The 26,761-nt window shown below is 39.2% G+C and overlaps 1 protein-coding gene across 3 annotated transcripts in view; it reads right to left on the bottom strand.

Annotated features, from left to right (window-relative positions):
• EXOC6B (exocyst complex component 6B) overlaps positions 1–25,699 on the bottom strand; it is a 624,123-nt gene extending 598,424 nt beyond the window's left edge. For all 3 annotated transcript variants that reach the window (XM_045979317.1, XM_045979318.1, XM_045979319.1), the window contains exon 1: positions 25,487–25,699. In XM_045979317.1, the coding sequence (XP_045835273.1) occupies positions 25,487–25,599 (113 nt within the window). In that variant the 5' untranslated portion in view covers positions 25,600–25,699. The remainder of the gene's footprint in view (positions 1–25,486) is intronic.
• Between the last annotated feature and the right edge of the window lie 1,062 nt (positions 25,700–26,761).

The following is a 26,761-nucleotide window of genomic DNA, read 5'->3' as shown; positions in this document are numbered from 1 at the left end:
TAAGGACGAAGTAGAGTAGTACAAAAAAGAGTCTAGAGTATTTGCCAAAGGAATGAAATCCAAAAGGGAGTCCGAGTACCAGCCATAAACCATGGAGAAGGTCAGGATTCAGAATGCCAAGAATAGCAGAAGCACTGAAAACAAACAGATTATCTGAAAGAAGGAATACAGAACAGTCAAACCCTTACACACTCATCCCATAAATGGATATTTCAGCAGCCAAATACTTAACCCTAGGCCAGGTATCAAGAGACTTTTCTCTGGTGAAATTATGTAGCCTGAGAATATACTAAAAACCATGGAATTGTACACTTTGGGTGAATTTTACGGTATGTGAATTATACCTCAATAAAACTGTTTTGAAGAAGAAAAAGCACTAATTTTCCTCTTCTTCCACAGTGGGAAATCAATTAATATTGCCTAAAATTGAATGTGAGGTGTTTTTTGTTTTTGGAAGATTTTATTTATTTATTTGAGAGAGAGTGTGTGCAAGAAAGAAAAGGAGAAACAGCAGGAGGAAGGGCAGAAACAGACTCCCCACTGAGCAAGGAGCCCAACATGGGACTCACTCCCAGGACTTTAGGATCATGATCTGAGCGGAAGGCAAACACCTGACCCAGTGAGCCACCCAGGTGCCCCTGAATGTGAGGGTTTTTTTTTTAATTACAAAGATAGAAACTGACTTTTTACTTTCTTAAGAGATCTTAAAAAATGAACATCATTTGTGACAAAAAAAAAAATTACCTGAAATTCAATAATTTCATAAGTTGCATTTCAGTATCCATTTCAAGTAAAATAACATTTAATACTTTTTATTAGAAGTAGCATTATAGTATAGCCAATTTTTTATGAAAATTATTTTCTTCTCTTCACCCTCCTGTTTGTATTTTTGTGTGAAGTGATACTGATCTGGGAGGATAATTACCTGAAGTTAATGAGAGTTAGTTCTCAGAAACAGATTTTTGCTTATTGTATTTGTGTCATCTTTATACTCTTCTATACTGTCTGATTTTATTTTTACTAATAAATATATACCATATTTATAAAAATGAAAAATAATTTGAAAATTTAAAAACATAACGGAACTTTCCCATCCTGGAAAATGGAGCAAACGCAGTTTTTCCTATTCCTCCCACTAAGCATAACTAAAAACTCCAGACATTATACACAAAATAAACATTAAAGAATCTGAAAGATGGGAAGGAAAAGACAAACTGGCTTGGAACCTTAGGACCAAAGGAACAACAGTGTTAAGTTTTGTTTTGTTTTGTTTAAAGATTTTATTTATCCATTTGACAGAGAGAGATCACAAGTAGGCAGAGAGGCAGGCAGAGAGAGAGGAGGAAGCAGGCTCCCTGCGAAGCAGAGAGCCCGATGCGGGACTCGATCCCAGGACCCTAAGATCATGACCTGAGCTTAACCCACTGAGCCACCCAGGCACCCAACAGTGGTAAGTTTCCTGAGTTTTCTTTTTGGCCTCATATCCGAGACTTCAAACTAAATAGACTGGCAATCCAGAAACATAAACAAGTGCAAACAAAACAAAACCCCAACAAAAGCCCGCTCTCCCTGGCCCAAAGAGGTAGCCTACCAAGACAGAACACGTTCATACAGTCACTATTCTATTCCAGACAAACACCACAGAAAAGAACTGTGACCACATGCACACCAGCACAAACAGAGAGGGCATCTAGACTTGCACCTTCACGAGATGATAACAAAGCACCCTACACCCCAGTCAGGGTGTCAGAGAAGGCCAAGAAGGGAGCTGGGACTTTCTTCACCACCAGATACTACATACCTCTCTCCCACACCATGGTGTCAGCACAGACCATGTATGGAGCCAGAACTCCCATCTCCAGCAATAATTAGGAGTCCCTCTCAGGAGTAAACAGAGGCCAAGTGGGAAACATCTGCAGCCACCTCTACCTAGCAATTGTGAAGCAGTAATCTGCACCTTCTCCCACCAAAGTAGTGTCAAAGGAAGCCAGATAAAAGAAGAGGTTTAAATGAGACCCAGAGTCTCATAACATAATATGAAAATGACAAGTTTCACTTAAAAATCATTCTTCAGGGCTGCCTGGGCGGTTCAGTTGTTAAGCGGCTGCCTTCGGCTCAGGTCATGATACCAGGGTCCTGGGATCAAGCCCCACGTTGGGCTCCCTGCTGGGCAGGAAGCCTGCTTCTCCCTCTCCCACTCCCTCTGCTTGTGTTTCCTCTCTCAATGTGTCTCTCTCTGTCAAATCAATAAATAAAATCTTTAAAAAAAAAAAATCATTCTTCATACCAAGAACCAAGAAGCAGGAAGTTATCAAACTAATGAAAAAGAACAATCATTAATGCCCAAACAGAGTTGACATGTTAGAATTCTCTGATGAAGACTGTAAAGCACTCATGATAAAAATGTTTTAACAAATAATTATGAACATGCTTGAAACAAAAGGACTAAAAGCTTCAGGGGGAAAAAAAGAGGAAAATATAATCAAATGTAGAGTTTAGAACTGAAAAATAAAAAAAAAAAAAAGTATAAAAACTCCATGAATGGGCTCAAGAGCAGAATGGAAGGAATGGAGAAAAGAATTAGTAAACCAAAACACAGAAAAATAGAAATTATATTATCTGAACATGTAGGGTAAAAAAAACAAAACAACAACAACAAAAAAAAACTGAAAGAAATAAGCAGAGCCTCAGGGGCTGTTGGACTGTAACAAAAGATCTGGTGACACATTTGTGTCATGAGAGTCCCAGAAGGAGAATAGAAAGAAAGTGGGGTGAGAAAGTACTTAGAGAAATAATGCATAAAAAACCCAAGCTGGCAAGGGACATAAACCAGCACACGAAGCTTAGCAAAGTCCAAACAGAATAAACCCAAAGAAATCCATACCCAAAACACATCATAATTAAACTCCTGAAAACTAAAGACAAAGAAAAAATACTGTAAGTAGCCACAGAAAAATGATACTTTTGCTATAGAGAACAAACAACTTGAATGATAGCAAACTCTCATCAGAAACCATGAAGGCCAGAAAAAAGTCGCACGGTGTTTGCTGTATTAAAGAATTGTCAAACCAGAATCCCACACCCAGCAAAAATATCCTCAAAACATTTTCATGTGATGGAAAACTAAGCCATTCTCATGTAAAGGCAATTTGTTGCCAGCAGGCCTACTCCAGAGGACTGTTTATAGGAAGTGCTCTAAACAGAAAGAAATGATTTTTTTTTTTAAATCTCGGAACATCAGAAGGAAAAAATAACACAGTAAGCAAAAGTATGAGTAAATACAATAGGCTTGGGTTTTTTACAATAGGCTTTACTTCTGTTAAGTTCTCTAAACTGGTTTGCTGCTTGATGCAAAAATTAAAACACTGACATGGTTCTACATGTTCGTAGAGGAAATATTTAAGAGATTATAAATTAAGAAGAATAAAGGGACATAAAGGGAGGTAGGATTTCTACACTTTACTTAAACTGACAACACGATGTCACTAGTAAACTATGATAAGTTATATATAAATAATGTTAACACCTGGAGAACACCAAAAAAACTATACAAAAAGGTACACACTAAAAAACACTATTTATAAATCAAAATGGAATTCTATAAAAATATTCAAGGGGCGCCTGGGTGGCTCAGTGGGTTAAGCCTCCGCTTTCATCTCAGGTCACGATCTCAGGGTCCTGGGATCAAGCCCCGCATTGGGCTCTCTGCTCAGCAGGAAGCCTGCTTCCCCCCCTCTCTCTGCCTGCCTCTCTGCCTACTTGTGATCTCTGTCTGTCAAATAAATAAATAAAATCTTAAAAAAAAAAAAAAAGGAAAAAATATTCAAGTAACTCAAAGAAAGTCATGAAAAACAGGAGAGGCTAATCAGGAAACAACAAATAAAACAGTAGTTAAGCCTTACCATATCAATAATAGACAAAATGTAAATGTTCTAAATACACCAGGTAGAAACTGATAGAGTAAATTAAAAAACACAATACAACTGTATGCTATTAACATGAAAATCACTTCAAATATGATAGAGGTCAGTTAAAAATAAAAGGATGAAAAATACATCATTCAAACATTAATTGTAACTATATTATCATAAGATAAAGTAGACTTCATAGCAAAGAAGGTCATTATATAATGAAATGCTCAATCCAGTAAAAATGGGGGGCCTGAATGGCTCAGTCAGTTAAGTTCTGACTCTTGAATTCAGCTGAGGTCATGGTCTTAGGGTCATGGGATTGAGCCTCATGTTGGGCTTCAAGCTCAGCATGGAGTCTGCTTGTCCCTCTCCCTCTGCTCCTCCCCTACTGCTCACTTGTAGACACACGCTCAATCTCTCAAATAAATAGATAAATAAAATCTTTTTCTTTTAAATGCTCTATCTATTAAGATACAGCACTCCTAAATGTGTAAGTATCAAACAACAGAGCTGCTAAACATGTGAGGGAAAAACTGACAGATTTCAAAGGAGAAATAGACAATTTCACAATTATACTTAGAGACTTCAACATCTCTCTCAACAACTGACAGAAACAGACAAAAAAATCAGCAAGGATATAGAACATACCACCACCATCAACCAACGGGATCTAATGAACGTTTGTAAAACACTCTATCCAAAAGCAGTGGAATGCATATTCTCTTAAAGTGGGCACAGAATATATACCAAGAAAGACCATCCTGTGGGCCATAAAACAAACCCAACAAATTCAAAAGAACTGAAACCAAACACAGTATGTTCTCCAACCAAAATGGAATCAATCTAGAAATCAATAACAGGGTAACAGGGTAATAGGAAATGTTCAAACCCTTGGAAAGTAAACAACACACTTCTAAATAATTCATGGGTCAAAGAGAAGTCTAAAGAGAAATTGAAAAATACACTAAACTGAATGAAAATGAAAATACGACACCCCGAAATTTACAGGACATGGGTAAGGCAATGCTGAGAGAGATATTTACAGCTTTAAATGCATACATTAGCGATTACTCACATCAGTACTCTAAGCTCCTATACCTCAAGAACCTAAAGAGTCAAAATAAATTTAAAAGACAAGCAGCAGGAAGGAAATAATAATAAAGGGCAGAAATTAATAAAATTAAAAATAGAAAAAAATCAATGAAAAAATCTGGTTCTTGAAAAGATAAATAGGGTGCCTGGGTGGCTCAGTGGGTTAAGCCGCTGCCTTCGGCTCAGGTCATGATCTCGGGGTCCTGGGATCGAGTCCCGCATCGGGCTCTCTGCTCAGCAGGGAGCCTGCTTCCCTCTCTCTCTCTCTCTGCCTGCCTCTCTATCTACTTGTGATCTCTCTCTGTCAAATAAATAAATTTAAAAAATCTTTAAAAAAAAAAAAAGAAAAGATAAATAAAATTGGCAAATATGTAACAAAGGAAAAAAGGGAAGATACAAATTACCAATATAAGCAATGAAAACAGAGATAGCACCACACACCATGCAGCATCAAAAAGATAATAAGAGAGGATTCTTTTAACATAAATTTGACAACTTGGATAAAATAAAACAATTCCTAGAAAATCACAAACTATCACAATTCACTCAAATACAAAATAGCAAGCAATTAATATAGCCCTAGAACTACGAAAAAAATAAATTTGTAATTAAAACTATCCCAAAAAAGGAATCTTCAGACCTACTATGGTTTCACTGGAGAATTCTACAAAACGTTTAAAGCAGAATTAACATCAATTCTAAAATCTCTTCCAGAAAATAACTTTAGGAAGCTAGTATTGCCCTACCATCAAAACCAGAAGACAGGGGACGCCTGGGTGGCTCAGTTGGTTAGGCAGCTGCCTTCGGCTGGGGTCATGATCCCAGCGTCCTGGGATCAAATCCCATATCCAGCTCCTTGCTCAGCAGGGAGCCTGCTTCTCCCTCTGCCTCTGCCTGCCACTCTGTCTGCCTGTGCTCACTCTCTCTGACAAATAAATAAATAAAACCTTTAAAAAAAAAAAAAAAAGAAGATAGTAAATACATACATACATACATGAACCTACAGACCAATAGCTCTCATAAACACAAAAATCCTTAAGAAATACAGACAGTGGGGTGCCTGGGTGGCTCAGTGGGTTAAAGCCTCTGCCTTCGGCTCAGGTCATGATCTCTGGGTCCTGGGATCGAGCCCCACATCGGGCTCTCTGCTCCACGGGGAGCCTGCTTCCTCCTCTCTCTCTGCCTGCCTCTCTGCCTAGTTGTGATTTCTCTCTGTCAAATAAATAAAATATAAAAAAAAAAAAAAGAAGAAAGAAATACAGTCCCCAACTTACAGTGGTTTGACTTACAATTTTTCAGTTTTTACTCAGTAGTCCAAAACAATATGCATTGGGTAGAAACCATACTTTAAATTTTGAATTGTGATCTTTTCACAGGCTAGTGATACGCAGTACAATACTCTCATGGATGTTGGGCAGAACAGTGAGCTGCAGCTCTTGTTCCATGTACCAGACACGAAATCATGAGTATAAACAACCAATACATTTACGACCACTCTGAACCCACAGTTGGGTTCAACTGAAATACTGTATTAAATATGGTATTCAATAAATTATATGAGAAATTACGTAATTTATTATAAAATAGACTGTGAATTAGATGGTATTACCCAACTGCAAGCTAATGTTAAATTTCCTGAGCATGTTTAAGGTAGGCTAACCTAAGCTATGATGTTAGGTAGGTTAGGTGTATTAAATGGATTTTCAACTTAGGGTATTTTCAGTTTAAGACAGGTTCATCAGGATAGATCAAGGAAGATCTGTACTGGCAAACAGAACTCAGCAGTACATAAAAAGAAATATACATGGGGCACCTGGGTGGCTCAATCTGTTAAGTGTCTGCCTTCAGCTCCAGTCATGATCCCAGGGTCCTGGGGTCGAGCCCCACATCAGGCTCCCCCCCTCAGCAGACAGTCTGCCTCTTTCTCTTCTTCTGCCCCTCCTCCTGCTCGTACTCTCTCTTTCTCTCTCAAATAAATACATAAAATCTTAAAAAAGAAAAAAAGAAATATACACAATGACTAAGTTAGGTTTATTTCAGAGAGGCAGGCTCATTCGATATTCAAAAATCAGTCAATGTAATTCACCAAGGTAAAGATGAAAAATCACATGAACATATAATCAATCAATGCAGTAGAAGCACTGGACAAAATTCAACATTCTTCTAAAATAAATTTCTCAGAAAAGACGAATAGAAGGGAACTTTCTCAACTTCATAAAAAGCATCTGCAAAAACTTTAAAACACCGTATTTACTGAGGGGAAACTGAATGCTTTCTAAGATCAGGAAAAAGGCAAAGATGTCCACTTTCACCAGTCTTATTCAACATAGTTCTAGAAGTTCTAGCCAGTGAAAGCAAATGAAAGAAAAGGCATACAGATCAAAAAAGAACTACACTGTCCCTATTTGTAGATGACACTATTATCTACATAGAAAACTCCAAGGAATCTACCAAAAAACTCCTATACTAAGTTTAGCAGTCACAAAGCTACAAGATAAAAAACAAGTATATATCAATATATTAGCAATGAACACAATGACACCAAAATTTTAAATGTAATAAATATAACACCATTTACAACCACTTTTCTTTTTTTTTTTTTTAAAGATTTTATTTATTTATTTGACAGACGAAGATCACAAGTAGGCAGAGAGGCAGGCAGAGAGAGAGAGGAGGAAGCAGGCTCCCTGCTGAGCAGAGAGCCCAGTGCGGGGCTTGATCCCAGGACCCTGAGATCATGACCTGAGCCAAAGGCAGAGGCTTTAACCCACTGAGCCACCCAGGCGCCCCTACAACCACTTTTCTAACAAAACACATACTCACTTTGTATGTTAACCACTACATAATGCTGAAGAGATGAAGCCTAAAGAGAAGTAAATACACTGAGAGACATTCCGTGCTTATGGACTGAAAAAGTCATGAAATAAGGATGCCAATTCTCTATAAAGGGATGTCAAGGCTTAATCTAATTCCTATCAAAGTCACAGTAAGATATTTTTGTAGATATAGACAAGACTATTCTAAATTTTACATGAAAAAACAAAGGAACAAAATTAGCTAAAACTTTTGAAAAAGAACATAAAGTGGGAAGAATTAGTCTACCCAATATCAAGAGAGTAATCAAGACTAATATTAGCAGAGGGACAGACACATAGATGAACACAAAAGAGAGAACCTAGAAATAGAACTACACCAATAATGCCCAAGAAATTTGTTGTTGTTGTTGTTATTGTTGTTTTAGAGAGAGAGAAAGAGCAAGCACAAGTTGGGGTGTGGATGGGCTGAGGGAGAGGGAGAGAAGAGAATCTTAAGCAGGCTCCATGCCCAAAGCAGAACCCCATGCAGGGCTGATCTCAGAACCCTGAGATCATGACCACAGCTGAAATCAATAGTGGAACACTTAGGGGCACCTGGGTGTTGCAGTCAGTTAAGCTGCAAACTCTTTTTTTTTTTTTTTTTTTTATTTATTTGACAGAGAGAAATCACAACTAGGCAGAGAAGCAGGCAGAGAGAGAGGAGGAAGCAGGCTCCCCGCCGAGCAGAGAGACTGCTGCGGGGCTCGATCCCAGGACCCTGGGATCATAACCTGAGCCGAAGGCAGAGGCTTTAACCCACTGAGCCACCCAGGTGCCCCAAGCTGCAGACTCTTGATTTTAGCTCAGGTCCTAATCTCATGGATCATGATATCAAACTCCACACTGGGCTCTGAGCTCAGCAGAGTCTGCTTGGGATTCTCTCTCCCTCGCCCTCTCCCTCTGCCCTTTCCACTCATGCTCTCTCCCTAAAAATAGACAAACCTTCAAAAAAAAAAAAAGTCAGATGTTTAACCCACTGAGCCACCCAGGTGCCCCCCAAGAAATTCTGACAAAGGTACAAAAGCTGCTCCGTATGGCAAAAACAGTCTTCTCTATAAATGCACATACTATAGCAACTGACCGACCACAGGCAAAAATAAAATTCTTTGAAATTAAGACTCACTCCTTACACAAAAGTTATAAAATTACAAAAATTGACTCAAAATGGATCACAGATGTTACATTTTAGTACAACCATAAAACTTTTAGAAAAAAAAATGGGAGAAAATCTTCAAGATCTAGGGCTAGGCAAAGTTGTTAGAATTGACACCAAAAGCATGATTCATACAAGGAAAAATTGATCAATTAGTCCTCATCAAAACTAAAAACTTCAGATCTGCAAGAGATCCTGTTAAGAGAATGAAAAGACGGGCTATAGAGTGGAATAAACTACCTGCATACCACGCATCAACAAAAGACTAGTATCTATAATCATGCAGAATTTTCAAAAACTCAATGTTAAAAAAAAACATCTAATTAGAAAATGGGCAAAAGACATGAAGAGGCAATTCAATAAATGGATATACATATGGCAAATAAGCATATGAAAATATGTTCAACATAATTAGCAATTGGAGAAATGCAAATTAAAACCACAATGAGATATTACTATACACGTTATCTGAATAACTAAAATACAACAGTGACAATACCAAATGCTAGCAAGGATCTGAAGAAACTGGAACCCTCACACACTGCTGCTGGGAATGTAAAATGGCAAAGACAGTTTGGAAAATAAGTCTGGCAGTTCCTCGAAAAGTTAAACATAGAGTTAGCATATGCCCCAGCAATTCCACGCCTAGGTATACACCCAAAAGAAATGAAAACATATGTGCACACAAAAACCTTTACACAAATGTTTATAACAGCTTTACTTTTAATAGTCAAAAACGGGAAACAACCCAGATCTGCTTCAGTGGGTGAGTAACTCAACGAACTGTTGCACAGCTATCCCACGGAATACTACTCAGCAATAAAAAGGAACAAACTATAGATACACCAGCTGGGATGAATCTCCAGGGAATTAAAGCTGAGTGAGAAGCGCCAATTCCATAAACTTACATACTGTATGATTCCCTGCATACAACATTCTTGAAATGACAAAATTATAGAAATAGAGGACAGATTAGTGGTTGTCAGGGGCTAAGCGGGAATGGAGACAAAAAGAAAGTGGTTGTGTCTGTAAAAAGGCAATGTAAGGGATCCCCGTAGTGATGGAAGTATACTAAATCTTGACCTTGAAGACATAAGGTCAATATCTTGGTCAAATATAGTGTACTACTGTTTTGCCAAATGTTACCACTGTAGGGGTAAAGGCACAAGGGATCTGTGTATTATTTCTTACAACTGCACATGAATCTATAACTATCTCAAAATGAAAATTTTAATTTTTAAAAGAGCAAATAATGTATATAGTCACAGCCATATTTACCATTTAAAATGCTTTAATAGCCTATTTTTCTTTGGATTTCAAAAGCTCCTCTCATTTCACTTTCCTCTTACTTCTGCTACTCCAATGCCAAAAGATCATCATTGTACACTTCTTCCTTACAAATGTCAAGAAATTCTTCTACCTCATCAAAACCAAATCACTTGGCTAGGTCCCTTATTTCTTTTCTTTTTTAAAAATATGTTACACAGGGGCGCCTGGGTGGCTCAGTGGTTTAAGCCGCTGCCTTCGGCTCAGGTCATGGTCTCAGGGTCCTGGGATCGAGTCCCACATCGGGCTCTCTGCTCTGCAGGGAGCCTGCTTCCCTCTCACTCTCTCTGCCTGCCTCTCTGCCTACTTGTGATCTCTCTCTGTCAAATAAATAAATAAAATCTTTAAAAAAAATAAAAATAAAAATATGTTACACAAAATGTCTTCCCAAAATCAAACTTCATACCAAAAATGTTTCATAACACAGATTCAGTCAACCTTGATGTCTGCTGTTTTTACTCATTCCTATTGCTTGATAAGGTCACATTTTATATCAATACCTTTAGAATTTTATTTTTTATTGGCAGTAGAGCTATCCCAGCAAGTAGAAGTTAGTTGCACTGTGGTAATTCTTGTCTGCTTAGATGTTTCACTGAACAATATGTGTTTTAAAGTTCTAAATTACAGGAAATAGAAGGCGGGGGGTACAAAAACAAAAAGCAAGCAAATATGAAGAAAGAAACAAAGGTACAATTTTGAAAGAGAAAAACAAAGAAGCAAGTTGCAAAAACAGAGCTATTAAGAACAATAGGAGTAAAGACACCTGGCTTACAACATATTACGAGATGTCAATGCTCCATTAGATAATACAGTGCCAAAAGATGTACTTTTGCCAGGGTTTGTCATGTTCCAAGTATATAAAAGCACAATCAAAATTAGAAGCCCAGGGGCGCCTGGGTGGCTCAGTGGGTTAAAGCCTCTGCCTTAGGCTCAGGTCGTGATCCCAGGGTCCTGGGATGGAGCACCGCATCAGGTTCCCTGTTTAGCGGGAAGCCTGCTTCCCCATCTCTCTGCTTCTCTGCCTACTTGTGATCTCTGTCAAATAAATAAATAAATAAAATCTTAAAAAAAAAAAAAAAAGAAAAAACAAAATTAGAAGCCTGTGTTACTCCACAACTTCTTAATCAAAAACAAATATAGCAAAAGAGCTTGTATTTTTAAGCCAAATCATTATTTTTGGCAAATGGCCTTCATCATTTATCTAACATACAAGAGAATATTTATCTAGCATTCTCAACACGGGAGGGATCTAAAAATTCAAAAAATGATAGAACTGTTTAAAAAAAAAAGTGTTATTGTTGTCATTGTTTTTACTTTTGCTTTAATCCATTGATCAATCTGAATTACCAAACCACAGTATGTGACTAAAGGTAAATTTACAGTGCAAGGTACATATTAATGTGATTATCTTCAAGACTGAAAGGCAGGCAGGTATTTGTAACAGAGCTCCAATCCATACGGATCATCACAAATCACATTAAGGTAATTTAGTTGGTTGCACTGTGAGAGATCTTGTTCACTTGGATGTTTCACCAGATAAGGAGTATTTCAAAGTTCTAAATTTTAGTTATACAAAGATATATCACATGCTTAAATTTCTTTTATCAATCAGGCACCTGGGTGGCTCAGTCGGTTAAGCGTCTGCCTTGGGCTCAGGTCATGATCCCAGAGTCCTGGGATCAAGCCCCTCACTGGGCTCCCTGCCTAGTGGGGAGTCTGCTTCTCCCTCTTCCTCTGCCCCTCCCCCGCAGCTTCTGCTCTCTCTCTAGCTCACTCTCTCTCAAATAAATAAATAAATAAAGTATTCTAAAAAATTTATTTCACTATTCATTATGCTCTTGGAGTTACATATTTCAATTTTTTTCTTACTTTATAAACCTAGAACAGGGTAGGTTCCAAGTAAATAACCTCCTTAGTGAGGCATACATTTTCTAGACAGTATATTCCAAATTCTACAGCTTAAGGCAAATATCTATGGTTATTTTATTCATTGGCAATTTTTTAAATGGCCAAGGTAGGTTGGTTATTTTTTAACATTAAATTTAAGATTATTCCAAATAAAATCATTGTGGATTTAACAGCATTTATTTCAGTGCTAGAACACATCCCAAATTACCTCCAAGGAAGAATCTTAGCCCTATCAATAGATACTCCCACTCTACTTCTTCTGGAGGAATAAGGTGGCTTTTATCAGCCTCTTCAACTTTCATAAAAAGGTATTAATCTAACCCACAGCTAGTTTATTTACTTTTAAAGCATATATAGCTCTGTGCTTAATTAAAAATATAGGCAAGTGACACGTTCAGAAAAATGGCAAAAAAATACATAACCTTGAACTTACTGATAATCTTTAACTATCAAAAACCTTGACTATTAAAAGCAGTACTTCTGAAGAATTAACCAGCATATATGCAATGTACATAATCTTCCACATCAGAAATCATGGAGACTGCATACATATGCATTTTACTAAGGAAAGGGAGATAGAGTTATAAGTTTCTCAAAGTGATCAATGATCAAAAAATAAAAGGGCAGAGGGATAATGCACTTTCAACTTCCACTATAGGTATTATAAAATCTATGCCTTTATTAAGCCAAGACTAGCACACAACTGAATTCCTTTGGCTCCCTGAAGATCTGCCTTTACTAAATTGTATTTTGGTTATGCCATATGCTTTCACTAAAGGACAATATAAGAAACAGCCTGTTACATATTGCTGCATTTACTATATGGATATTAAAGTTACATTATACAGGGCCGCCTTTGTGAGGACATATGGGAGAAACAGTTCTCTGGTCTTACTCTGAACCAAGAATAGCTATGCTTCTCCTTAAGTAACTACTTTTTAATTTTATAACACCATAACTCAAATAACAGAGCATGTCTCTTTTTTGCACTAGCTGCTGGAAAGCCTAGAGCCAAACTGATGGCCTACCTTTAGAAAATGTACAGGCCTTCAAATATGAATCTTTTAATTGCTCTCTCTTGACTTCATAGTCTTCCTACCTTTGTTTTCTCATACCCAAATGTCCTCACCATTTTTGATGTATCTATTATGTGTGCTTTTTAAATCATGTGGTTTTTTTTTTTTAAGATTTTATATATTTATTTGACAGAGAGAGATCACAAGTAGGCAGAGAGGCAGGCAGAGAGAGATGGGGGAGAAGCAGGCTTCCTGCTGAGCAGAGAGCCCAATGTGGGACTCGATCCCAGGACCCTGAGATCATGACCCGAGCTGAAGGCAGAGGCTCAATCCACTGAGCCACCCAGGTACCCAAATCATGTAGATTTTTAGAAATTGTCTAATTCCTTTCTAGAACAAGGCAAGGAGAAAATCAGAGAAAAAGAGACAAAGAACAGTCAACTGTCAATTAAGCAGAATAAGAGAAGGCTGGTCAGATGTGGCAGAAATATTAAGTTACCCGCAGTTTAGGGGAAAATATTTACCATTTTGCAGACATCTAGAAATGGAAAATATAATATAAATATAATTTATAGGTACACATCACAAAGTGCTTTTTAAAAATAGCCAAAGTATTAAAATATTTCATTACTGTTATCCCTGATTTCTCCTCCATTCAAATATTGGAACAAAGTTTGTGCAATACTGGTAAGTCTTTGAACAAAGTGTTGTCTTTGTCTTCTAAACACTCCAGCAGATACGACTTTAAAATGGCTTTACTCTTTTTCCACCTGCCACAACACAAATCTCTAAGAAACAGCCTATTAATAATCACCTTGGGGGGGGCGGGGGGACACACCTGGGTGGCTCAGTGGGTTAAGCCTCTGCCTTCGGCTCGGGTCATGATTCCAAAGTCCTGGGATCAAGCCCCGCATCAGGCTCTCTGCTCAGCGGGGAGCCTGCTTCTCCGTCTCTCTCTGCCTGCCTCTCTGCCTGCTTGTGCTCTCTGTCTGTCAAATAAATAAATAAAATCTTTGGAAAATAATAATAATAATAATCACCTTGGGTCTCATGTGTTTCAGCTCAGCTCTGTGTGCAACTCGGCTTTGATTTTTACTAAGTCTTCCCTTCGCCTCCACCAACTATCTCTGCTGCTTCCCCCAATCAAATTTAAATGTCATCATTGCTCAGCATCTCAACCCCAAATCACAAATTTCATAGGTAAGCCACTCACTAGTTTTATTTATTGAAGTTGTCTTCAGCTGAAAGCTTTGTTATAGTATATGAGTAAGTCAATTATTCTATCATTAGCAAATACATTATTAACTTCGATGATGTAAAGAATCAGAAAATCTTTGCTTTCCTCAACAACCTATATCACATATATCATATCCCAAACTAAAACTATGTCACAAACATCATCTAAAATTCTAAACTGCTTCCAAAACCATACTAAATAGTTGTCCTTATCAATAACTTTTTGCAACAAATTTCATATACTAGTTGTACTGATGCTAGAAATTATGTAAACATGTGAAGAGATGCCATAATATCTTAAGGTCAAGAATTTATTAAAATGTTGACAACCTCTGATTTATTAACAATTTTATTTATATATAAAGCAGCCTTACCTAATGTTACTGCATTTCACCAGAAGTCTTCTGATTTCAAATGATCAATTTCCTGACACAAGTTATTTTTTAAAGATTTTATTTATTTATTTGTGAGAGAGAGAGGGAGGAGGGAGAAGCAGACTCCCCACCGAGCAGGGAACCTGATGCAGGGCTGGATCCCAGGACTCTGGGATCATGACCTGAGCCAAAGGCAGATGCTTAACCAACTGAGCCACCCAGGTGCCCAGATATAAGATTTTCTTTTTTAATTCTTTTAAAATTTCTGCTTATTTATATCCCTTTACAACTAAAAGTTTGAAGCTTTCATTCCTTAAAAAACAATGGTTTCTCTGTTTTAGTAATCAGAATTTACTGTGTTCTGTATACTCCTGGTGTATTTAAGCAAAGCATAACAACAAAAGGTTCTTTACTGATGCTGCAAAATCAAAGAAAAGTAAGCGAGGATATAGACAGTACACACACACACACAGATAATACAAAAAGCCTTAAACATACGAAGAGATGTTCAGCCTCACTCATAGTGAAAGTACAAATGAAAACTACAATGAAATACCTTTTAATATTTATCATGCTGACAAAAAAAATCAAGTCTAATACAGACTTTATGGAAAAAACTATGGAGAAATAAGCAATATAGATTGCTAGAGGGAAAGCAAAATAGTCCAACCTCTAAAGAGTGTAATACCTACCAAGTTACATATACATTCACCAGTTTACTCAGCAATCATTCTTTATTTTTTAAGAATTTTTTTAAGATTTTATTTATTTATCTAAGAGAGACAGAGAGAGCAAGCATGAGCCAGGAGAGGGGCAGAGCCGGCAGGAGAGGACCCTGAGATCATGACCTGAGCCAAAGTCAGACACTTAACCAGCAGAGCCACCCAGGCGCACCCCCCTCCCCAGCAATCATTCTTCTGGGAATCCACCCTAAAATATAAAGTATGAAAAGTACAGTAAGAAATAACAAATGGGGGGGTTCTCCCCCTCTGCCTCTCCCCTCCCTTCACACACCCACACATTCTCTCTCTTTAAAAAAAAAAAAAGAAAGAAAGAAAGAAATGACGAATGTTCAAGGTTAATCATTGCTGCCTTATTTTGTCCAACAAAAGACTAGAAATAACCCCACTATACATAAATAGGGGACTGGCTGAATGGTTGGTGGTAGATTCACATAATGGAATACTAGAAGCTGTAAAAAGTAAAGAAAACCTTGGGGCACCTGGGTGGCTCAGTGGATTAAGCTGCTGCCTTCGGCTCAGGTCATGATCTCAGGGTCCTGGGATCCAGCCCAGCATCGGGCTCTCTGTTCCGCAGGGAGCCTGCTTCCTCCTCTCTCTCTGCCTGCCTCTCTGCCTACTTGTGATCTCTCTCTCTGTCAAATAAATAAAATAAAATCTTTAAAAAAAGTAAAGAAAACCTCTGCATATAGGTATGCACAGCTCTTCAAAAGATATTGATGAGCTGCAGAACTGGCTATAGAGCATACTACTTATTGTGTGAAAAGGCGAGAAAATAAAATTATAAATGCTTATATCTGCATTAAGAACATAATGGAAGAATAAATAACAAACTAATAAAATGGGGAAATAGAGGGAGTGGGGAAAAAATTGAATAAATATTTCAAATCCAGACAAATAAAGATAATTCATCTATTCTTTTTTTATTTTCAACATTATATTTCCAGGAGATGAGTCTCACCAGCATTATATATTGGATCTGATAACAAATAAACTCTTGGTATTCACCAAAGGAATGACTGCCAAATACTGTCCTCCCACTTAACTTCTCTTTCTGACTATTAATGTTTGTGTGTTTTGAATCTAATCAATCAGATGACACATCAGAATAACCTTCCACGGGAAGAACTTCAATGAAAATTTCTGTTTATTTCGCTCAAATAAAATCAGACACAGAGTCCACTGCTAACTGAACCACATCAGTACTGTCTTATCAGCTACAAGAGGGTTTTTTCAGTTATTCATTTTTCCAATTTGCTTAACAATTCAATGACGTTATTAAAATAAAACATAACTTCTCTTTATCAAACCACAAAAAAGTCATTCTCCTACTTCCTATGGTAATAAAACCTATTTAATGCTACCCACCCCCTTTTCCCCAAAAGTACAGTTCTAATTTTCTGAATGCTAAGCTTTATTTACACAATGTGCCCGTAGGTTATAATGTTTTAATCACTGTTTATCATACTAAATTTATCATACTAAAATTTGCAAACTTTTAACAACACAACACAAAATACTAAACAGGTTTTAGGGGACAATTATTTTAGATTACACTTCTGATTAATAGTTAATCTACAAATCAGTTAATCAACCCCCACATAATTAACAGTTTGTGGTAAAATTCTTATATTCTATTCATTCAATAAATACTTATTGAACACCAACTGTATACCAGGGACTCCTTCAGGTTCCCAGGATACAGCAGCAAAGAAAGAAAGAAAATCTCTCCCCTCCTGGAAAATCAATTTTAATGGAAGAGCCTATATGTCAAGGAGGAGTTCAAGTGTTATGAAGAAAAATAAAGTTCCTCACCCTGGACTCCCTATCTCAATAAATGGCAACGACATTCACCCAGTTACTTAAGCAAGAGCCTTGGAATCATCCTTGATTCTTTTTTCTTTAACTTTCATAATTAATCCAACATTTTGGTTCTACTTTTTTTTTACATTTATTTTTATTTAAATTCAATTAACATACAATGTATTATTGGTTTCAGAAGTAGTGGTCATTGAGTCATCAGTCTTATATAACCCCCAGCGCTCATTACATCCTGTGCGTTCCTTAATGTCCATCACCCAGTTACCCCATTCCCCCACCCCTCTTGGCTTCACTTTCAAAATGTATTTCAAATCCAGCTACTCTTACCACCTCCTCCCAACACTTTATTACATGCCACAGCCACCTCTTGCCTCTCATTACTGCAAATACCCCTTGACCGACTTCCCTCTTTCCTCTCTTACTCCTTCTCCGCATAGCACCCAATGTTTCTCGTTTAATCTAAGTTAGAGCATATGACTCTGCTGCTCAAAACGTTCCTGTACCTCCTTCTTAGCCTACATGATCTGGACTCAGACTGATCTACCATTGCCTCCCACCACTATGCTTCTCCTGAAGGTTTTCACACTGAACTGTGCCCTCTGTCCAGAAAAGACTTCTGGAGAGCCACAAGCCTTGCTCCTTCACTGTAGTCAAGCCTTTGCCAGAGCAACTTTTCTAAACACCTAGTGGAAAACAATACCCAACTGTGTGTAACACTAGTCACTAAACAGCATTACTCTATGTATTTGTTTGTTCGTTTATTCTGTGAGTGTTCCACAAGAATGTAATGTCCATAAGGGCAGGAACTCGTCTGTTTTGTTCCTTGCTGTACCCCAGAGCTGAGAAGAGTATCTGGTGCATAAAAGTTGCTCAATAAATATTTGTTGAACGAATAAAGCCACTAAAATGATATAGCTGTGTAATAGGTAACCATGTATGAAACTGTATCAACATATTAACTGAAAAACCAAGATAAAACATGATAGTACTCTTGTAATAATACCTAGTGAAATAAAATGCATACAGAAAAAGTTAAAAAGAAATATGCAAATACAAGAGTTTTGACAGGGTGGTAGGATTAAGTTTTTGTTGTCTGTTTCTTCTATCTTTCCTAAAAGTCATCTAACATTTAGAATTAAAATAGAAAACTGTTACTTTTAAAAGGGAGCTATTATTAAAAATAAGCAATCACCAATGAGAGATCGTATCTTTCCCCTCACTGATTGTCAAGGAGGATTATATCAGAATCCCTGGAGGGGCTTTTATAACTGTTTCCTAATCTCCTCCTCCATTCTCCACTCCATCCCAAAATAATTATTTGATGGGTCTGATTATTGATCATTATTATGTCCCTCAAAGAGGTGAGTACAGGGGCGCCTGGGTGGCTCAGTGAGTTAAAGCCTCTGCCTTCAGCTCAGGTCATGATCCCAGGGTCCTGGGATCCAGCCCCACATTGGGCTCTCTGCTCCGTGGGGAGCCTGTTTCCCCCCACCACCACCACCTGCCTGACTCTCTGCCTACTTGTGATCTCTGTCTAGCAAATAAATAAATAAAAATCTTTAAAAAAAAAAAAAGAGGTGAGTACAAACAAACAAACAAACAAAAAGGGGTAAGAACCATTAAACTAACATAACTCCCAAAACAGAAATATTTAAGTCCACAGAGCAAACTCAAAGGTAACAGGGAAGAAGACGACTCATGCTATCTGAGTAACTACCACACAGCAGGTACCCATGAAGAATACTTTATCTCTTTGTTTAAAAATACTGTTCCTGCAACGTACATGGTATCATCCCCATTTTAGCAGAAGAGAAAAATTTGCCCACTCAGGTGGTAAGTTGCTTAATAAAATAATTAATTGCTTAAAGAGGTCCATGCATGTGCCAATAATGATAACCTGTCATGAACCAAAGGTTCTGCTTAACTGGTTTCTGCACAACTTAGGTAATAGGGGATGGCAGAGGATGGAAAACAAAGCCATGTAGCTAAAGGCACAAAAGCAGTAAATGAAGAAAACAGGGCCCCGTTTTTAATTACCAAATGACATTGAACAAAACAGCAACTGAAAACATCCCAATTTGTTTTCTCTAAGAGACAGCTTTACAAACAACTTAGCTAAATAAACAAGATAAAAAATTGTCCCTATACCAATAGTACAGGTTTGTAACAACAAAATATATTAATATATTTTGAGGAAGGAAAAGCACAAGCAAAAAGAAATTTTAAAAGACAGACTGGAGGGGTGCCTGTGTGGCTCAGTGGGTTAAAGCCTCTGCCTTTGTCTCAGGTCATGATCCCAAGGTCCTGGGATCGAGCCCCACATCAGGCTCTCTGCTCCTCAGGAAGCCTGCTTCCTCCTTTCTCTCTCTGCCTGCCTCTCTGCCTACTTGTGATCTCTATCTGTCAAATAAATAAAATAAAATCTTAAAAAAAAAAAAAAAGACAGATTGGACTACATAAAAATTAAACTTCTGTGCAGAAAATGATACCACCAAGAAAATGGAAAAACAACTCACAGAATGGAAGAAAGTATTTGCAAATCATATATCTGGTAAGAAATTTATATCCAGAATATATAAAGAACTAAAACTCAACAATAGAAAGACAACCCAATTAAAAACTGAGCAAAGGATCTGAACAGACTTTTCTCCAAAGAAGATAAACAAATGACTAATAAGCACATGAAAAGAGTAGCCATTGGGGAAATGCAAATCAAAACTACAGTGAATTGCAGCTTCAAACCCACTAAGATACCTAATATAAAAAAATAATAATAATAATAAGTGGTGACAAGAACAGGGAGAAACTGGAACCCTCATGCATTGCTGGTGGGAATGTAAAATGGTGCTGACATTTTAGAGAACAGTTTGGCAGGGGCACCTGGGTGGCTCAGTTGATTAAGCATCCAGCTCTTGGTTTCGGCTCAGGTCATGATCTCAGGGTCATGAGATCAAGCCGGCAGTGGGCCCCATGCTGGATGGAGGCTGGCTGCTTACCTAGAAATTCTACTCCCAGGTACATATCCAAGAGAAGAGAATACATATGTCCACACAAAAATTAGTACAATCATGTTCACAGAAGCAGTGTTCTAAAGCCCCAAATGGAAATAACCCAAATGTCAATCAACTCAGGAATAAATAAAATGTGGTATACCCACACAATGGAATACTACTCAACCGTGAAAAAAAATGAAGTACTGACACAAGCTACCACACGGATGAGCCCTGAAAATATTATACTAAGTCACTCACACACACACACACACACACACACACACACACAGTACAGTTCCATCTATATGAAATGTCCAGAAGAGGCAAATGCATAAAGACAGAAAGTTGTGATTGCCTGGGGAAGTGGGTAAAGAATGGAGTACGACTACTAATGGATGCTGAAGTGATAAAAATGTTCTAAAATTAAATTATGGTAGTGGCTACACAATTCTGTGAATATACTAAAAACCAGTGAATTGTATACTTTAAAAGGGTGAACTATTTGCTGTATTAATTATACCTCAATAAAGCTACATTTTTAAAGGTTATATATTTCACTGTTACATTTAAAAGCTTAAAAACAAAATCTTAAATAGCAATTAAGGGATGCCTGTGGCTCGGTCAGTTAAGGGTCTGCCTTCAGCTCAGGTCATGATCTCAGGGTCCTGGAACTGAGTACTGCACTGGGCTCCCTGCTCAGCCGGGAAGCTGCCTCTCCCTCTGCCTGCTGCTCCCCCTGCATGTGCACTCTCTCCCTTGCTCTCTGACAAATAAATAAATAAATAAATAACTTTTTTTAAAAAGGCAATAAGACTGAATGTTAATTGCTAGTATCCAAAGAGCAAAATGAGGAAATGATTCCTACTGAATAGTGTTATGAAAGAAGACTAGAAATAAGAGACAGGATTTGAAAAATGAAAATATGGAGCCATTGTTCATGAGTGATTTCTTTTTTTTTTTTTAAGATTTTATTTATTTATTTGACAGACAGAGATCACAAGTAGGCAGAGAGGCAGGCAGAGAGAGGGGGAAGCAGGCTCCCCGCTGAGCAGAGAGCCCGACGGACGCGGGGCTTGATCCCAGGACCCTGAGATCATGACCCGAGCTGAAGGCAGAGGCTTTAACCCACTGAGCCACCCAGGCGCCCCTCATGAGTGATTTCTGATCAATATTTTAGTATTAGCACTACACAGGAGGAATCAATATTATTTTAAAAATAAGACAGGCCCTGGGGCGCATGGGTGGCTCAGTTGGTTAAGCATACAACTCTTGATTTCAGCTCAGGTCATGATTTCACAGAAATCAAGCTCCGTGATGGGCTTAGCACTCAGCACAGATTCTGCTTGAGTCTCTCTCCCTCTGCCCCTCCTCCTGCTCACGCAGGCACTCTCTCTCAAAGAAATTAAATCTTTTTTAAAAAACTAATTAAAAATAAAAATTTTTTTAAAAGACAGGCCTCAGGGGCGCCTGGGTGGCTCAGTGGTTTGGGCTGCTGCCTTCGGCTCAGGTCATGATCTCGGGGTCCTGGGATCGAGTCCCGCATCGGGCTCTCTGCTCGGCAGGGAGCCTGCTTCCCTCTCACTCTCTCTGCCTGCCTCTCTGCCTACTTGTATCTCTCTTTGTCAAATAAATAAATAAAATCTTTAAAAAAAAAAAAAAAAAGACAGGCCTCAATATCTTATGGTTCTCTTTCCTCATCTGCAAAATTAGGACTTGCAGCTAACGAAATAATTTTTAAGAGGAAGACAGAGAAGAAAGAGATGGTTGCTTTCCCAAAAGAATGTGTTAGGCAACAGCCTCTGTATGCATGGATATGCTTGGGCCTTTCAGAATATAATGAAAAAGGAGGCACTCCCTTATGATGTATGGGAACTGACTACCTTTGCATGCACTGTTCAAGATTAAAATAAGGAGAGTTACGCAATGAAAAAGTCAAGCCACTGTGGCTCCTCAAACAAAAAGGGGTAAGATTGGAAGAAAAATTTGGTATCACAGAAGGGAAAGAAAGCACATGATGGTTCACAAGCAATAGCTGGCGAAGGAAAGACTGGTTGGGCAGCGCAGCTTCGTGGATTTTTGTGAGGAGCAGGAACTGTGGGGATGGGGATGGGGATATTAATCCTGTATTTACCACAATTCACTGTTCTCTTCTTTAGCTCCTCTTCAGTTACAAAGCCTAGCTCAGGAACAGCTAAGAACCTGGTGCTTTAGAAATGCCACTTCAAAAGACAGAAGAAATAGAAAGGACTATGAAAAGGGGTAAAGGAACTCGAGATTTACAGTTGAGGGGAAAGTTTAGGAAGAGAGCCTACCTCCTTAATCAAACCTACATAATGACTGTGATGGAAAAACAGAGGGGCTAGTTATGATGGAGGGGCATCCAGGGTAAGGCATGGGCTCTGAAACATCAAGTCTGTGCCTGCTGCTGTCTCTGAATGGGACAGGGGGTGAGATCATCCCCTATGAATATGGGCAGAAACTACCCAGACTGAAGACAAAAACAGTAGGTACTAGTCTTGCATTACAGGATGTTCAAGTGATTGAATCTTGGGGATGATAGGAAGATTTAGGGTTACCTGCAAAACACAGGATAAGGTCAAAAATGAAGAGTCCCTAACAATGATCCAGGGAGTCAGGAAAAGTAATTAAAACTTGTAGGACAGGGCAGTAGTTCCCAAAAGTTGTTTTTTTTTTTTTTAAACCATGTCCCCTTAGGGCAAAAGATCCCATAATCCACCTACCCCCCATAAAACCCCACCTTCTAGGGAAAAAAGAACTTGGTGATAATAATGAAGCAAATTTGGGGGAGAATGGGTAACATACTTTTTTTTTTTTTTTTAAAGATTTTATTTATTTATTTGACAGAGAGATCACAAGTAGGCAGAGAGGCAGGCAGAGAGAGAGGAGGAAGCAGGATCCCTGCGGAGCAGAGAGCCCGACGCGGGGCTCGATCCCAGGACCCTGAGATCATGACCTGAGCCGAAGGCAGCGGCTTAATCCACTGAGCCACCCAGGCGCCCCTGGGTAACATACTTTAACCATAACACATATAGCCTAAGTCAAGACACTAGAAAATTATAGGCTGAACAGATATGCCCTATGAATCAGTGGAGAGTTAACATAATAAATCACAACAAACTACACTGATAACACTAAATTAAAGTCACTTATCATAGAAACCAAGAACCACAGGAATTGAAAACCATAACCAACTCAAGACAATATTGATGGTGTTCTGATAAAGAATCCTTCCTAAAAACTCTGGTAATCCCAACTGCTCCAGTAGGAACTTTGCTTGGCTCCAAACTGCAGCTCAGTGGCCAAATTTCTTAGTAAAATACTGAGACAGCATCCTCAGTAACTCCAGTAACATTCTGTGCCATAAAAACCCAATGTTAATAACCATTAATAATGCGCTTAGAATATGTGCGTTATTATAGTATATTATATAGTATATATTATATATGCTATATAATATATAGTATATATATTTATATTATTATATATTACATATCATACATATATGTATAATATATATTAGAATATAGAATAATGCACTTCTGTAGTTTTTATAAAAGATAATGAAATAAGGATCATTCACCCTTAAGAGCTCAAGAAAATGGAAAAAGAAAGGAATATGAAGGTCATGATCCCAGTGCAATGAGGGACAAAGTCAAACTACTCAGGATGGTCATGACCAGAGAAGGCACAGAGGGAAGTAGGCTAACAATGTGCACCGGAGAAGAAAGACCTGAAGGTGGAGATGTGGGGGAAAGCCTCCAGCCTGCCCCCCTCCAAACACTCTTTCATTAGGCAACTCTCCCTATGGGAGAAAAGAAAAAAAGCATTGAGTAATAACTCCTTTTTTGAAGATAGGAACAGTGTCCCAAGACTGTACAAGGTGGGTAGGAGAATTAACCATCTACTGATTGCATGGAGATCAGGAGGTACAACAGGGAGGATGAAGATGAGTTAGTTCCAGGGCACTAGCGAACAGAGGGGAAAGGGAAAGGTGATTTGAAATTGAATTTGGTGAGTAATTAACAGGAAGTACAGAGAGATGATAATCACCAACTGAGACATAACAACAGAGATTAAGAATGCAGACCCTGGGTCCAGGCAGCCTGAGTAGGAATCACTACTCCGCCACTTTTCTGTGTGACCTTGGGGAAGTCACTTAACATCTCTGTACCTCATCTGTAAATGAGGGTAATAAGACCCACCTAATAGGATTGTTCCGCGACTGAAATAAGTTTCATTTGTAAATTGCTTAATACAGTGTCTTGTACTGTACATAGTAAGTGGTGCCTAAGTTTTGATAAATACATGAAGTTGGGGTAGGTGGAGGTTTGTTTTGACATCTACGAATAAAATGGGGGTGAGGGGGCAAAGTGAGAGTATAAGGGGGTAGGCAGAAGGGGTAATAACTTTTTCTCAACGGTTAGACTACGATGAGGCTTCACCTTTGGAAAAGGTCTTCCTACTAACAGGGTTCAGCAAGTACCCGATCCCAGGAGAGGGGCGCGGGTTGAGGGGAACTTCCTTCCTTCCAGGCCTAAGATTTTCGGAAACTCGTTTCTGAGAAGTGACTGTGATTTTAAGGAGGCACGAGTTTAACTTCCGATCATCAGACCGTGGGTGAATTTATGTTTTGTCTGTAAAGCAGGACTTGTGTCTAGGACAGGATGGAGTTTGAGTCGGAGGGGAAGAGTGATGTCCCCAGGGGGAAGATCTGCTAAGAGCCACCATCTGCCGGGCGCGCTCTAGCCGCCCAGCTCCGTACTAGCCTCGGAGGGAGAATCAAGACTGCCCCTGCCTGGAAGAAGGCAAGAGGAGTCTCCAGAGCAACTGGGCTGTGCGCGCCGGCGATCGAGGAGGGACCCCATGTCCGGGCTGCCGAGGGAGACCCGCCTCGCCGAGGGTGGAGGTCGCTCTCTGGGATCCCCAAAGGGAGGGGCTGGCACTGGCCCTGCGGGCGGCCGGCCGGGCGCACAGCCCTGAAGGAGCCTGGCCCCAGTCCCGTCCGTGCCCGCCCATCGATGGCCCGGGTCTCCGGGGTACCTGAGGGTGGGCCCGATGCAGGCCGTGTCGGTGCTCTCGATCTCTCGCAGGATCCGCTCGTGCTCCGCAGCTGTCTCCAGGCTCTCCGCTTCCGCCATCTTACCCCGCTCCATAGACTGGGGGAGCCCCGCAGCGCGTCCCCTCCTTCGACTCAGCTCACCTTTCGCTCCCTCTCTTACCCTAGGCTCTAGAGCCTCCCCGGCCTCCGGCTACCCGCAGGGCGACCCCTCCCTCGGGCTCGGCACGCCCCCTTGCATCACCGCGTCCGCCGTCGTCCCGCGCAACGCCTGCTGGAACTTGTAGTTCTCTGGGCAATGACCGACTGGGTCCTGCTCATTTATTCTTAGAATCTACAAATACGTGTAGAAAACCCCACTATAAGCCAAGAACAGTTAACGACACCGCATGTGCAACGTTGACCAACCCAGGCAACGGCACTGATTCTACAAATTCTTGTTTAAGACCCTTGCCACAAAGTGCACAAGGTTCTGTACACGCGAATAAGAAGAAAGAGCAATCTGGGTTTCTGCAGATAGCAATCTTACAAGCTCTCAGGGGGAGAAAGCTGGAGAATCCCCCAACTAAGAAATAAGACAGAATGTGGCTGTGAGCCAGTTCTGAGAATCGAGTTCAGGGATCACTTCTGGCTGTGAAGGATTCATAGAAAGACTGGGCCTGGTAGTTTAAAAGGTGTGATTGGAAGGTGTTAGGAGCATTCAGAAACCCAACAAAAAAACTTTATACGCTCTGGTGTGTAGAGAAGCAGTAGTAAAAGATGGGACCACAAAGGTACCCTGAAGAGAAATACTGGGCTGATTTGTACTTTATTCTGATGGCTCCACCAGGCCAACAACTGACTGCATCAGAAGCACTTGGAAACTTTTTTTTTTAATAGAGACTGAAGGTCCTAAACTATCTGGACATTCTGATCCAGGCATTTGCATTTCATAAATTCCCCAGATTAGAATTTCACAATCATATTTATTTTTTTCACTTTTTTTTTAAATTTCTTTTCACCGTAACAGTATTCATTGTTTTTGCACCACACCCAGTGCTCCATGCAATATGTGCCCTCCCTATTACCCACCACCTCGTTCCCCAACCTCCCACCCCCTGCCCCTTCAAAACCCTCTGGTTGTTTTTCAGAGTCCATAGTCTCTCATGATTCATCTCCCCTTCCAGTTTCCCTCAACTCCCTTTTCCTCTCCATCTCCCCATGTCCTCCATGTTATTTGTTATGCTCCACAAATAAGTGAGACCATGTGATACTTGACT

The sequence above is a fragment of the Meles meles genome, chromosome 15 (assembly GCF_922984935.1).
Source record: "Meles meles chromosome 15, mMelMel3.1 paternal haplotype, whole genome shotgun sequence".
NCBI lineage: Eukaryota > Metazoa > Chordata > Mammalia > Carnivora > Mustelidae > Meles > Meles meles.
Note: the sequence above shows the minus strand (reverse complement) of the source record. Positions and strands in the feature narration are given on the sequence as shown.